General features: G+C 39.0%; 1 protein-coding gene across 1 annotated transcript; it reads right to left on the bottom strand.

The window, feature by feature from the left end:
* Positions 1-2,524: 2,524 nt before the first annotated feature.
* On the bottom strand, positions 2,525-12,704 carry LOC117335136 (heat shock 70 kDa protein 12B-like). Its single transcript, XM_033895071.1, has 4 exons — positions 12,381-12,704; positions 7,187-7,402; positions 6,803-6,962; positions 2,525-5,014 (listed from the first exon to the last, which is right to left on the bottom strand). Exons 1-4 carry the CDS (start codon positions 12,702-12,704, stop codon positions 3,924-3,926), a joined length of 1,791 nt encoding a protein of 596 aa, XP_033750962.1. The 3' UTR covers positions 2,525-3,923.
* Between the last annotated feature and the right edge of the window lie 1,325 nt (positions 12,705-14,029).

Below are 14,029 nucleotides of genomic sequence, written 5' to 3'. Positions count from 1 at the left end.
GATACATTAGCTGTACAAATATGTCTATCAGTGACATGAGCATTCAAGAAAACAATTGTTAAATGACCTTATTACGTGTATAGGACGCAATTCAATACCAAACGAAATTCCGTTATGATACCAAAACAGTTATATAATAACATCTACTTTTAACGACAAGATTTTGCGATGAAACATGTTGTTTGGGTGTGATATGTTTGAGACAAGCAATTCAGCATGCCATACATGCCACGTACAGCCAAAGGGGAGTAACTCTTCTCGTAAAAGTAAACATAATCTCTTTTTTGTAGTTTTAAAACAATTGTTGTGCTTGATTGATTGAAATCGGTTTTCCCAATCTCTGCAGCAATTCCATTGTTAATTTTAGGCAACACGATCTAATTATTTTGGCAGAGCTATCGCATTATGTTATGATACTCAAAAAGTATATTATTGCATATTGAAACCTAATCAAAAGATACACGGACTGTATCTCATTTTGGGCTTTTATATATACACGTTTTAATGTCAAGAACCTATAAGGTCCTCTGCCGTTTTAGTTATCAATGAGAACAGTTTTGAGGGACTGAGGCTGATCCTGCCAATGGCAGCTATCACAGCTATCCAAATTATGTACCTTCCCTGTTTCATATAGTTTCCGTTTTGCCAGTGTTATGACGGTCGCTGGAAGCAATTGGTGGATCCTTACTATCTACTACTGTTTTTCAGTTTACAATAAACATGATTATTATTGTTGACATGTCAGGAGTCAATAACCACATGTTAGGCATTTTCAATTATGGCATAAGTGTAACAATTTCAGTCACATTGAATGTTAATTTACCTATATCAGACAATACCCAATACCCATCGATACTTGGCCTCCTGATCCGCATACTGTTGATACGAAACTATCATTACTAAGCTAAACAAGATCGCGTCATGCAAGCGTGTTTATCACGTTGCCTGTATTCGGCTTTCAAAAGGCTCATTCAAAACAGTGTATGTTTATTGTTAGACACAATAAGGTCTTAATACAAAGTGTGCAAGTACAGCGATTGACTATGTTTTTGGCTGTCGAGGTAGGAAGCATTATTATCTAGCTATAGGTTGTTAGACATGACATGATCGTTGATAGAATGAGCCATCAACTTGGTCATATTTTTACACACGCTGTTAACATATTAGTCAAAACTTGATAGCTAGTATAAACATAGATATCATCATTCTATTGTCATTGTATTAGCTCACTAGTTTCGAGTAACAGCGAGTTAATTGTTGTAATGCTGGCATCTATGTAAATGTCTTTATTTTGGGTAGCCTTGTATATTGTCTTTGAAGTGTTTTAAAAGGTAGCACATCTAAAAAGTATAAGCTTACATCAGTTCCTATTTTAACCCATTACAGGTGATTGAGCGATTTCATAGCTTTAAAATTGTTGGGGAAAATTGCCATTGTGAGAACTAGATCATAGTATTGACCCTCTAATTGGCATCAATTGAGATGCTTGGACACATAGAAACATCTCGGACTGGCAGCTTTTCAAATGTTTCTTATGTTTCAGAATCGATTTTCTATAGGACTTGAGAACATATCTTCAAAACTTTGATCAGCGATACGAGCTGCTTGATTTGATAAGATTCATATAAACCTTAGTGTCAATACACACCAGCACCTATGATGCTCTTGAAGTTGAAATTGCTATATCTATGGAAAGTGTGCTTAATTTCATATCACGATTTCCCGACCTTGTCGTTGCCATGGCCATTGGCCATTTTATTTGTATCTAAAGTTCCTGACTAGTTGTCACTCATGGACTTCTTACCATCAGCACCGAGAAAAGTTTCTCAAAGAAACCCAATATTTAGTTTCGGAAAGTTATTTGAAAAGGCGTAAGAGAGGCACTATCCGTTTGCATCATACCTACTGGTACACTTCTGTTGAAATGCACTTGCAGAATATATTCCCTATTTTATTTGACTTCACTTTGACAAGTAAGAGAAGAATAAATCAGTGTTGTTTTTGATACACGTAGCAGACGACTGCCGATAATGATTCCAAGTTGTTGTTGTTGTTGAGAGTAAGTTAGTATGCAATGTAGATTATTATTGAATTAAGATGTAACTCCATAATTTGAAGTCTTACAAAGCAACCGTATCAAGAATGTATCGTTTTGTTCTTAATTGGTAAATTAAATGCTGATTACTTTAGCCGAGCCGAAACAGATTTCATACTGGAAAAAATCTTTACATTAGCTAGAGTCTCTACATCACTGTGGGACGTGAACCTCAGCTTTCACACCAATAGTCCTTGGATCGTATATGTAGAATACATCCACGTACTCTACAGACAAATGTACTATTGTTGGACTTGGCCAGCCACGGTATTGCTTTTGTTCACGCCCTCACAACAGCAAGATCCATAGAGACGAGGAGTCGTGAATGACTCCGACAGAAGAAAATTAAACACAGAAAGGAAAAGTTTCTACGAGTCATTGTTACAGTTTTACACTATACCTTTATTGTGATCTTTGTTCAATATCCATTGTCATGTAAATGATATTGGCTCACCTGCAATGTTGAGGTTGCATACATGTATATGGAAAACCAAAGTATATCATGCGCCAATAAATTGACAACCATCAAAATTATATTGTTCTTCAGAAAAAAATTGAATTAAACTCAATATCCGTGTCGAATCATTTTCTTTTCGCAAACGTTTGGCAATTTTTGTCTCAGGAAACCCATAAAAGATACATGTATAAAATTGTACATTGTTTATTTCTACGAATATATGATATCTCACAATTATTACAATTTGTATTGATCTTAAGGAAAAGATTGATGTATGTAAACTCAATACCCGTGTCGAAACAGTTTCTTTTTTCGCAAACGTTTGGCGATTTTTGCACCAGGAAACACAAAATAGATACACACATCAAATTGTAGTATATTGTTTATCGCTACCAATATATGATAAATATAAATACAATATCTCACAATTATTACAATCATCAACTTAACAGAATTAGTTTACACATAGAGATGGCAGTTTTGATCAGGACTGACTCTTTATTAGCTTAGAGGTCGACCGCCATTATTCTGAACAATTACTGATTTCATTTGATGAAAATGAAAGTACATGGTGGAATAATAAGTTGGATAGATATTCCGACTTGAATGACGAAGAATCACACTGGAATAAACCAGGGATTGTTAATGAATCAACGATTGACGAAGTGTATGGCCAGAGTATATAGTGTCATATAATACTCCGATAGACTAGTTAATTATTTGTTATTTTGCTCAGATTACGTTGTAGGATCTTATTCTGTCCTATACGACCCTCTTGTTGATGTTGATGTTTATGTTTATCTAGTTGGCACAATGCTCTTTTTTATAATTTAATAATAAGCGCAGTTCTAGCTGCTATAGCATCACAGATTGATTGACTGCGTCAAGGCCAGGCGAGCAAGTGAAAGAGAACATTCCTTGTACTTTCGCGTAAGATTTAACTTTAAAAGGTAGCCTTCTACGACAGCGCAATTCTCAAATAGCTTAAATGGGGATAGGTATTGACCGGGAACGACAGGACCACGCTTCCCAGGCCTTAGGTCCCTGCAATTGACCCTTGTTCCCTATATGCCAAACTAAATATGGTCACATCTTTTTGAAGGTTCTGAGAATGGTTTCAGATTCACCAAGGCCTTCTGCTTCTTGCATTGGTACAGTTTATTTTAGATGCAGGCACTTTTCGGATCACTTTATTCATAGATAAATGGTACTTCTTGGAATTTTTTTTTTAAAATAAAATAAGAAAAGTTTCACTCACATAAAGATTAATTTACTATTCCATGAATCTATGCTTCAGGTCTTGCAAATACAAAAAAAAATAGTTTAGTGCAGTATAACCATACAAGAGGCCGGCCAATTCACATAGTAATTTCATGAGATGACACATCGAGAAGTCGTTTTTACTCCGGCCCTGGTTGTTGGTTGAGGGACGTGTGGAATCTCTTTTTCTTCAAGCAAATCAAACTTTGATTGGTATTCTTCTCTTTTTGCGTCATTGAAAACCCTAACATCAAACTCCGTTCTTCCAAAGTAAACCTCAAGGCAGTATTTGACGGAACTTGGCCATCCAGCTGTTGGTGGCATAATTGTTATGATGCCGATCTGCTGACAGCTTGGATCGGTCGTATATTTAGGATTATCCGCCGTAGAAGCAAATATGGGAATTGTCATTTCAAGATGTTTTCTGTTTTCCTTCCAATGTCCAGATATGAGAGTGTTCTCTACTCGCTTATCATTGATCTTCACAATTTCTCCCTTGGATACGATCTTCTGGAAGATATTGATACATACGTCCTGAAGATTAACATCACGGCGGTGTTCCGGGTCATGTTTCCCCTGAGCAAAGGGCTTCATTATGCGGATGCCGTATGTATGTCTGCACATCCTTGCTGATACAGTCCATGGCTCAAACCCGAACATGACAGCACCGTCCATGACAGCTACCTCAGCTTGCGGTGGAATCAGGACGGTTTGGTCCGGGAACGCTTCTTTTATCTGATTGGACACGAAGCCAGACTGAGAGTAGCCACCTACCATCAATATTAAATTGACACCCTCTACCTGGCTCAAGATTGTCTTTACATGGCCTAGTATCTTGACCGTTGAAGCAAAGAATGCTTTGAATTCTTTGTTTGGAATATCCATTTTGTACGAATTCCACAATTTGATATCTAAATTGCCTTCAACAATCAGCACCGGTGGAATATCAACTCTAATATCGTTTTCAGTTGACTTATTCAGTTTCCTTTTCTTCACTTCGAAATTGTTTTGTAGCTTCATCCAATGAGACTGCTTTGTCTTCTTTAGCTTTTTGGCATCTTCCTTTCCAATTTTGGCGTCGATGAAGTCGTAAAAGGCTCCGTCAACATTGGTACCACCCCAGTCTCCTCCCGATGATGGGATGATTTCTGTCAGAGTACCGTCGTCGGATACCTCATGGACAGCGATGTCCACAGTGCCACCTTAGAAATAAAGAAAGGGCAATGAATCAAAGGGATATTCCGCACAGGTTTCGATGTCTTTGTGCCCTTTCTTATTACTTTAAAATTATTTTCAGCATTTAAATATCTTTCCTGTGGTCATTTTGGACAAGCGATATTGGTTGGTATACCCAATGCCAATATAAAATTTAACTAGCTAAATATAGCGCATTGGGGAATCTAGAGCTGAAGGGTCACAGTATGATATATGTTTTGAGAAGTATTGTATATATACAGAAGTGTATACGCTGTTTACTTTAACAATTTCCTTTTGTCTATTTGAAAATGTTCGAAATTATTACATACGTTTCGGCTAATATAAATCGCCTGTTTTGAATAAACAAAGGCTATACGAACGTTTGCCAATCGATCTAGCAAGGTTTATATATAATTTTTACAAAATAACTATCAAAGTGTTGGTTGTACAGCCGATAATGCGGTGTCAGTGTGATGGAGAAACTGAAGAACCTGATTATAGTATCATTACATTGAAGTACCATGCCCGGATACGTTAGCGTATCTCCCTGTCACATCATACTGTCTGCTGTCAAACATCCATAAACGAATTATTGTGAGTGTAAAAGCATAGAATATCATATACAGTATTGCATTATAATATATTTGTCTTCAAATCAGATCCAATGCTTTAAGTAGATAGTTTGGTTTAATGTTCCATTTTACTGTTAAGTACCTGATCATGGTGAACTGGTGGATGATGTTTGATCAGTACGTAAATGTATCTACTATTGTTTAAAGGTGTTTTCAACTTTAATTTGCAATTTCATCTATTCCTCGGAAACTATCAATATTTAGACTAAACGAGATTATAAATCTTAATACATTTTTGCCTGTAAAATATTTATTAAAATATGTCAAACTGATTAAACTTATATTTTCACTGCAGGCAGTGAAAAATAAGATCGTACGGTGAAAATATAAGATTTTGCAGTGAAAATATATAAAATTTTGCAGTGAAGATATGTGGTTTTGCCGGAACTACTTTTCTGTTGTAAGATTGTCAGCTTACGCGATCGATTGCCAATTCGACGGATTGGTCTAGCTACTCTTCAGTAGGCAGGTAAAGAGAAAAAAGAAGCATTTTAAGGCCTCATTCGAAATGTTATAAAAAGAATATTCAATGGCTTGCCGTTTAATATCAAATTTATTTTACTCGTTTATTTTTTTTATATATTTCACGCGTCCGTAGGAGTATATACCGTATATCGGTTTTGTTAGCGAGTGTCCAATTTTCGCTAAATTCCAGACTCGATCGCGAATTATAAGATATCGCTAAAATTGATCACATTTTACAGTAAGAGTTAGCTCCCTTGTAGGGGTGTTGGCATGAACCGATCACCTGTTTACATATGCCGTATACAGGTGTGCTTAATTGGCTGTGACTCGACTGAACTGTTTTATTCAATAAAAATGTACTCACAGTTGACCATATGTTTTGTCCTTTGTATAGATCTATTTGAAATCATAACGAGAGTCGCATTGAACGATGAGGCATGATTATTCTGACGTTGTCCAAAAATAGGCTATGTTTCAAATTTTTCAATCGCCATTCGCCTGGAATTCCGAATTTTAAGTATACGGTTCGGATTTTCAAACGTATCAGACAAGTTGGTAGTTTAAAATTACGTGGGATTGTGATGGACGTTCTCATGAAATTTCCCCCAAGCAAATGTTTTTCAAGACAAAATATTCATTTGAGGGTGCTACCAAAAGATTTATACACGTATTGAGCAATAAAAAAATAATTCTCACCTCCCATGTCAAGGATCATATATCGCCCACCTGCCGAGAGGAATCCAATGACATCCTCTTTACTTATACCACTGAACGTCCCTTGTTTGAGAGTCCGGCAGTATATGGCTGCAGCCTTAGGCTCTAGTGCTAGCATCAACTGGTTCGCTGGAATCCCAGCCTCAGAACAGATAAAATTAAACAGAATATATTTGACATGTTTTATCATAATTTACATCCAATAACAAATGATCCTGCAATAGTTCAACTGTACTCTATAACCTAGTTGTTGCTAGGACACAATCAAATCAAACAACCAACCAACATGCAGCCTCATATGTCATTGCACTGACAGGCAACCAAAATATGTATGGATAATAATCTTAAAGACCCCAAAACGTTTACCTTTACTGCAGCGTCTCTCATGAATTGCTTGGCAGGTTCATTCCAGATAGCGGGGACTGTGAGAACCCAGTGAATGTCCTCTTCTGCTATAGGGTTTCTCTCATTTATCTCGTCAAGCGCTGCTTTCTTAAGGAATCTTATGCTTTCCGAAAACACGGTTTGAGCTTGGCAAGTTCGGCCTTCCTGGTCCTCTATCTCGAAGTTCCGGGTAAGAGTCTGAAGAATGAAAACAAAAACTTTTCATTTATACTTTCCATTTATACCGTGCAAGGGTTATGAGTTTCGGTGGTGGCAATAACGAAAAGAAATGTCATCAACATTTTTTCTAGTACATTCTCTATGAAGTTAGAAATGGGTCACTTAAAAGAATTCTTGAGCTTGTTACTTATATAGTTTCCGTGTGGAACGTTATGCTTCTGTATTAAGATCACAAGGGAATTCCACATCTGGACAAGGTTGCCTGATCTACAAACAACCGCTCAAATTCTGACAAAGAGAGCTAGCCACTCCTCGTCGACAACTTTAAGTTTTAAGCTACACGTCCATCAGAGACCAACAAGTATGGATTCAATTAGTGTCTCTCGGCTAGGGGAATTTCCCACATGAGCAAATGGTTAGCTATACGTCATCAGACAGTGTTAAGGTTTCATTGAGGAGACTATGAAAATGTTTAAAAAGAAGAGAAAATAAAAGATCTCAACTTTAGCCGCCTCTTGCGAGTACAATAGAATGACGCACCATGTACAATGTGACGTTACACTGTGAAGCCTTATCACATAAAGTTATGCTTACAATGTTATGTGTGTGTATGGACATGACTCAACACAGATCAACAGTAATACCAAACTAGTACACAACATCTCCCCTCAAGTTTCTGAGTATTATATATACTTCATAAAAGGTATTATTAAAACAAGTAAAACTAACTCGAAAGGTTACTGACTAGATATTTTCCTAATATCTGACACAAACTATTGCATTAACTAACAAACAACATTTGACTAGAAGTCTGAATTGAACTTGAACACATAAATGAATTACATATCCATTTTCTGTGGGACCTTCGAAACCCTACCACTGCGCGTTCTAACTACACTTGGCTCAACTGTCTTTGACACGTTAGGGCTAGACACACTGACACTAACAGGCTTCCCCGGGGTGCCAACTACCATCTGACTAGAACAATTTTTAGCAAAGGATTTTAGCACAGTTTGTTCATTTGGAAAATTATGCATTCCTTCTGGCTCATCGGGTTCCAGGTTTTCAGGTTCCAGCATTAAGTGACGACGATTCCTTCTAACTGTGCCAGAGGGGCCGTTTACGAGGAATGACCTGTCTGACACTGGTTCTCTAATGGTACCACTATATCCTCCTCCTGGGCCAGATACCCACACCATATCACCAGAGTGTAGCGGTGGGCGTTCCTTAGCCCTTTGGGACCTATCAAAGTTTTGCTTCTGCAACACGCGGTGCTCGCGTTCTTTGGCTCGAAAGTCTGTCAAGTCGGGCCACTTAGGTTCCAGATTATTTGGATTTTCTGGAAGAGTCGTTCTGATTTTACGACCCATTAACAGCTCAGCTGGACTGTGTCCACATCTGAGGGGTGTCGCGCGATATGCCAACAGGGCGAGATACGAATCCTTAGAACCACCAAATAAACGTTTTACCGTTTGGACAGCCCTCTCGGCTTCTCCATTGCCCTGGGGGTGATGAGGGCTGCTTGTTCTGTGGATGAATCCATACTTGTCTGCAAACTGTTGAAACACAGCGCTCGCGTACTGCGGTCCGTTATCGGACACTAGTGTCTCTGGTATGCCATGTCTTGCGAACATGGACTGTAAGTGCAGTACAATGTCCGGTGATGTTGTCGAACTCAATTTCGCCAACTCGATATACCTCGAGAAATAATCAACTACGAGAAGGTAGTTTGACCCTTTCCAATGAAAAAGGTCGGTGCCCAATTTCTGCCAAGGGCGTTCAGGGAATTCTGAGGGTTGGAGCGGTTCTGGAATGTCCGCCCTCTTTCTGATGCATGTAGTACAGTTCTGAACAACGTCCGCGATTTCACGATTCATTCCAGGCCACCATACAGAGTCCTTGGCGCGTTCCCTACACTTAACAATACCCTGATGACCGTCGTGTAGTTTCTGTAGGATTTCAGGGCGAAGTGACGTAGGAATGACTAAACGATTTCCTCTGAGAAGCAGACCTTGAAAGACCGACAACTCGTCCTTCACTTGCCAGTAGGGTCTAGTTGCGACCGAGATAGACGGCTTTTCGTATCCAGGCCAGCCGTCCTGACAGTAACTTAATATGATTCCACAGACAGAATCTTCACGGAGTTTTAGTCTTATCTCCTCCAACCGTGCTTCTGAAGCCGGTACGTTCATCAGTATACTGTCGACGTATGCTTCTACTTCCTGATGGAAAGATTCCTCCTCTGGGGGTTCTGATTGTCTTAAAGGGGCTCTCGATAGAGCATCAGCAATGTACAAAAGTTTCCCTGGGACATGGTTGATGTCATAATCATAGCGTCTGCAGATACCTTAGTAGGAGCAGCTGGATCATAGAGCGACAACACCGGGGTGGAACTTAATTCCTGTTTGATCTGTTGGAATGCTGAAGATTGTGGCGGTCCCCATAGCCAAGTCGTGTCCTTTTGTAGAAGGTCTCTGATAGGCTTAGATTTTTCCGCGATATTGGGTGAAAATCTTCCGAGTTGATCAACGATACCCATGAATCGTCGGACTTCAGACACGTTGCTGGGGGCCTCAAATTTCAATATGGCTTGCACTTTCTTTGGGTCTGGTCGAATCCCAGTAGAGTCGATGATGTGCCCTACGAATGTTACCTGTGGTTTGGAGAACTCACATTTCTCCTCATTCAATGTGACACCAGCTGTCTCAAGTTTTTTCAACACGCTTTCAAGTCTTTGGTCATGTTCCTCTTGATTAGTACCAAATATGAGTACATCGTCCATTTGGCACACTACTCCGAGCTCACTATCAAGTAACTGTGTCATGCGTCTCTGGAAGTGCTTCGGGGCTGATGAGATACCAAATGGTAAGCGGTTAAAGCAATACCGTCCAAAGGGTGTGATAAATGTTGTCAGTAATCTGGAGGTTTGTTCTAGAGGAATCTGCCAGAATCCAGCTTTCGCATCTATTTTCGAAAACACCTTAGCACCGGTCAGACTGTGTAAGGTTTATTCCACACTTGGAAGTTGATGGTGTTCTCTACGCACCGATTTATTCAACTGAGTAAGGTCTACACATATGCGAACTCTCCCATCTTTCTTAGGTACGACCACTAGACCGGAACACCAATCTGTAGGTTCCACTACTGGAGAAATAACGCCCTGCTGTTCCATTCTCTGAAGTTCGTCCTTCACCTTGTCGAGTAATGGTAAGGCTACCCGTCTAGCCGTTGTAATAGCATAGGGCTTTGCGTCCTCTCTTAATTCAATCTTGTATTCTCCATGAAACTTCCCAAGTCCACTAAATAGCTTTGGAAACTGTTTCTTTTTCTCTTCAATCTGGACTGACTGTTGATGTATGTCTGCGACTGTTTTAACCAGGTTAAGTTTCTCTATAGCAGGTCTACCTAGTAATGCTCTGTTCAAAGTTTTGATGACATACACTTCTGTTGTAGCTTGTACTCCCTTCTCTGTAGTGAGAGTGCTCACGAATTTACCCAAAACTCTCAATCGGTTTTTTCCTGGGCCCTGTAGTAGTTTAGAAGTTTTCTCTAACTCCAACCCTTTTAACTTGTTGAATGTCACTTCCGGTATGGCAGTGACGTCTGCTCCAGTGTCTATTTTAAACTCAACCGGCAGACCATCCATACATAAACTAACGGTCCATGGTTTACTGCTATCATCGATAGATCCTAGAAACTGGTATCCATCATCCTTGTACTGCTCAATTTCACTGAGAGTTGTTCTACACTTCTTCTCAAAATGTCCTTTCTTGGAACATTTCCTGCACGTGGCATTAAAAGCTGGACATTTGTCCTTTCTGTGTTTGAAACCACATCTCTGACACTCCTGGTTAGCTTGACCTTGAAACTTACTAGTGTGTGACTTATCATATTGTCTCTTACTGCCATGGTGTTTATATCCTTTCTTAGAATTCTTTGACAGTGCATCAACACTAGAACTTGGAGTGGTGGTAGTAACTACAGAGTCTCTGACGACTGTTTGCTGCTTTTTTACAGCTTCACTTTGTCTCACCTGAGCCACAGCTTTCTCCAATGTCAGAGTAGCATCTAGTTGGAGCTTTTCTGATAGTTTACTATCGCGTATACCTACTACGATCCTATCTCGTATCATCTCATCCCTGAGTTGTCCATATTCGCAGTGCTCCACCAGTCCGTATAATGCTGTGATAAAACTATCAGCCGCCTCACCTTCGTTTTGTTTTCTGTGGTTAAATTTGGCGCGCTCAAATATGGTATTTCTCCTCGTGATAAAATACCCGTTAAATCTAGCTGAAACAACGTTGTACTTTTTCATATCGGCAGCGCTCATTCCAAATGATTTCACGATATTTTCCGCCTCTCCTCCCATGGAGTAAATAAGGGTATTGACTTGAACAACTTCATCTTTCGTCAGTAGCTCAGACGCAATTCTAAAACGCTCAAAACGTTTAAACCAGGAAGTCCACTCTTCCGGCTTCGAAAATGTGAAGTTTTCAGGGGGTTGAACATGATATGAAGCCATGATTTGTAATATATGCAAGTCAACACGTACCCAAATGGCAAAAGTTCGTTCAGCTAGGCTCCTCTCGTCGAACACGTGGTTCAGATGTACGAACAGGACGATCGTTATTAACCACACTTTTAAACGGCATTCATCGTCAAACTGCCTCTGTGCTGTTGTAGGTTCATTTCTGACACCATGTTATGTGTGTGTATGGACATGACTCAACACAGATCAACAGTAATACCATGTATTCACTTGAGGTCATTTACATCAATGTGTACATGCCGCCATGCCAGTCGGAAGAGGCCAGAACGAGGCTCGCTATAGTCTATATCACATAAGTGATTGTAGTCCGTTTCAATAAACTAGTACACAACATACAAGACATCTAAATATAGTCACAGAAGATATTACATGTACAAGAGTGGCATAAACGGATTTTGATTTTTTAAAAACAAAACAAATATTGAAATAGCGCTCTCAACGTCTTACCATTTTATCAAAAAGCTGCATCTTAAACCTTGCGTAGTAGTGCCATTCGTGGTGTGTTTTTGCCTCTGCGAGTTCGGTGTACTTTTCCTCTGCGTCGTATCCGAAACTGTGAAAGGTCCCATCTTCTTCAAAGAGAGCCACAGTTGGTGCTTTCTTAGATAGATTTCCTGCTAAGCTCGAATTCCAGCTATTGTGAAATATCTCTCGGGCTTCATTAGACTTCTGGAATTCACTCCTGAAACTGTATGCGTATCCGGTGTACGTCGTACCGAAGTCAATGGCCACCACCGCTCCCGGTACGTAAGTTTCACCAACTGTCGCCATAGTTTATATTGTGGTGGACGCCAAGTGTTGACAATATTTTAGTGTCCCTGTTAATTATCAAAAGATCAATCCTTTTTAATTATTTGACATACACAAAATTATATAGTGTATATATAGTAGGAAGTTATATTCTTATTGGTGGTTAAAACAAAATGTACGAAAGTATTTTTCAAATTATTTTTATGTTGTGATGATGAAATAGCACAAACGTAATATGACAAACACAACATGCAAATACAACAAGGATTTATTTCTATAAGAATTCAAAACATAATCTTTAACAGACATTTCAACGTGACGCACAAACGAACGTCATTTAAGATTATCTTCAAAAATGCAGTTTACACACCAATAAAAAACATTAAAGAAAAGGGAATTATCATATATTTTCTTTTCTATTTTGACGGTACTTTTATTTATGCTAGTTTTTAAAGAAATAATCATCCTCGTTAAATGAACGTTATACGCACTGACGGAACAGCCCAACAATTGATGGAATTAAAAACAAAAAAACAGCTGATTTCAGTTTAGCGGTAAAGGCTGTCAACTACAGGAGGTAAACTGAACATAGTTCCATGATAACATTATCCTTTAATCCATTTCTGTGAGAAATTTCAAAACCTTAGATCTTCAGTTCACGTGTTATTTTGAATAGCTGCATAGTTTATGAAAAATGAATTCACACAATGTAAGAATTAGAAAAAACCGTGTTTGTCCATAATCGGGGCCCCGACCTCACTGTCAACACTATAATCTAATGTAGAGGTTAAAGTCTGTTGACTTCCGGAATTTTCTGTGAGGCCACAAGTGAGGTGGAGGAAATGTCTGTTGGCTGTCCGGGATGGACGCGGCAACAAATGATAGGACCATGGTGCTGGCATCACAACTCAGCCAGTATTGACAAGTGATGCAGAATCAATAAGAAACTACTACAAACTCAAAATGCAAATGGCAGTTTTTTAAGGAATGCAGTATTGATCATGGATTTTATAACCACTTGACACAGCCAAAACTAAATGGTGTCATGTTTCCATACTTATTTTTTATTACCAACTTTTAAAGTGAACATTCCATTTAATGCCATGGCAGGTCCAGCATGTCTGCTGTTTCTACGGTAATACTGCTGGTGTCTGACTATCTGTCACCCCAGTAAGTTCAGTACCTCTCGAAGGGAGGTCAATCAATTAAAATAAATATGTATCATAATGAGGGGTAGACGCGATTGAGAAAAAAAATGTTTGTGTAGATGGTGACATCACTACGAAATGCCATGGTGTCATGGGATGCATCATGAAGATGCCTTAGAAATAGAGATCGATTCAAGT

Source organism: Pecten maximus, chromosome 9 (assembly GCF_902652985.1).
Source record: "Pecten maximus chromosome 9, xPecMax1.1, whole genome shotgun sequence".
Taxonomy (NCBI): Eukaryota; Metazoa; Mollusca; class Bivalvia; order Pectinida; family Pectinidae; genus Pecten; species Pecten maximus.
The sequence above is the reverse complement of the archived record's forward strand: the minus strand, read 5'-3'. Positions and strand labels throughout refer to the sequence as shown.

Bases quoted from the DNA above. Each gene is read 5' to 3' on its own strand.
- LOC117335136 (XM_033895071.1), bottom strand. From the start codon at position 12,704: ATGGCGACAGTTGGTGAAACTTACGTACCGGGAGCGGTGGTGGCCATT. The intron at 7,403-12,380 runs GTAAGACGTTGA...TTCATTCTTCAG, and splicing joins TGCAGCTTTTTGATAAAATG to ACTCTTACCCGGAACTTCGA. The intron at 5,015-6,802 runs GTGAGAATTATT...TTTATTTCTAAG, and splicing joins TATGATCCTTGACATGGGAG to GTGGCACTGTGGACATCGCT.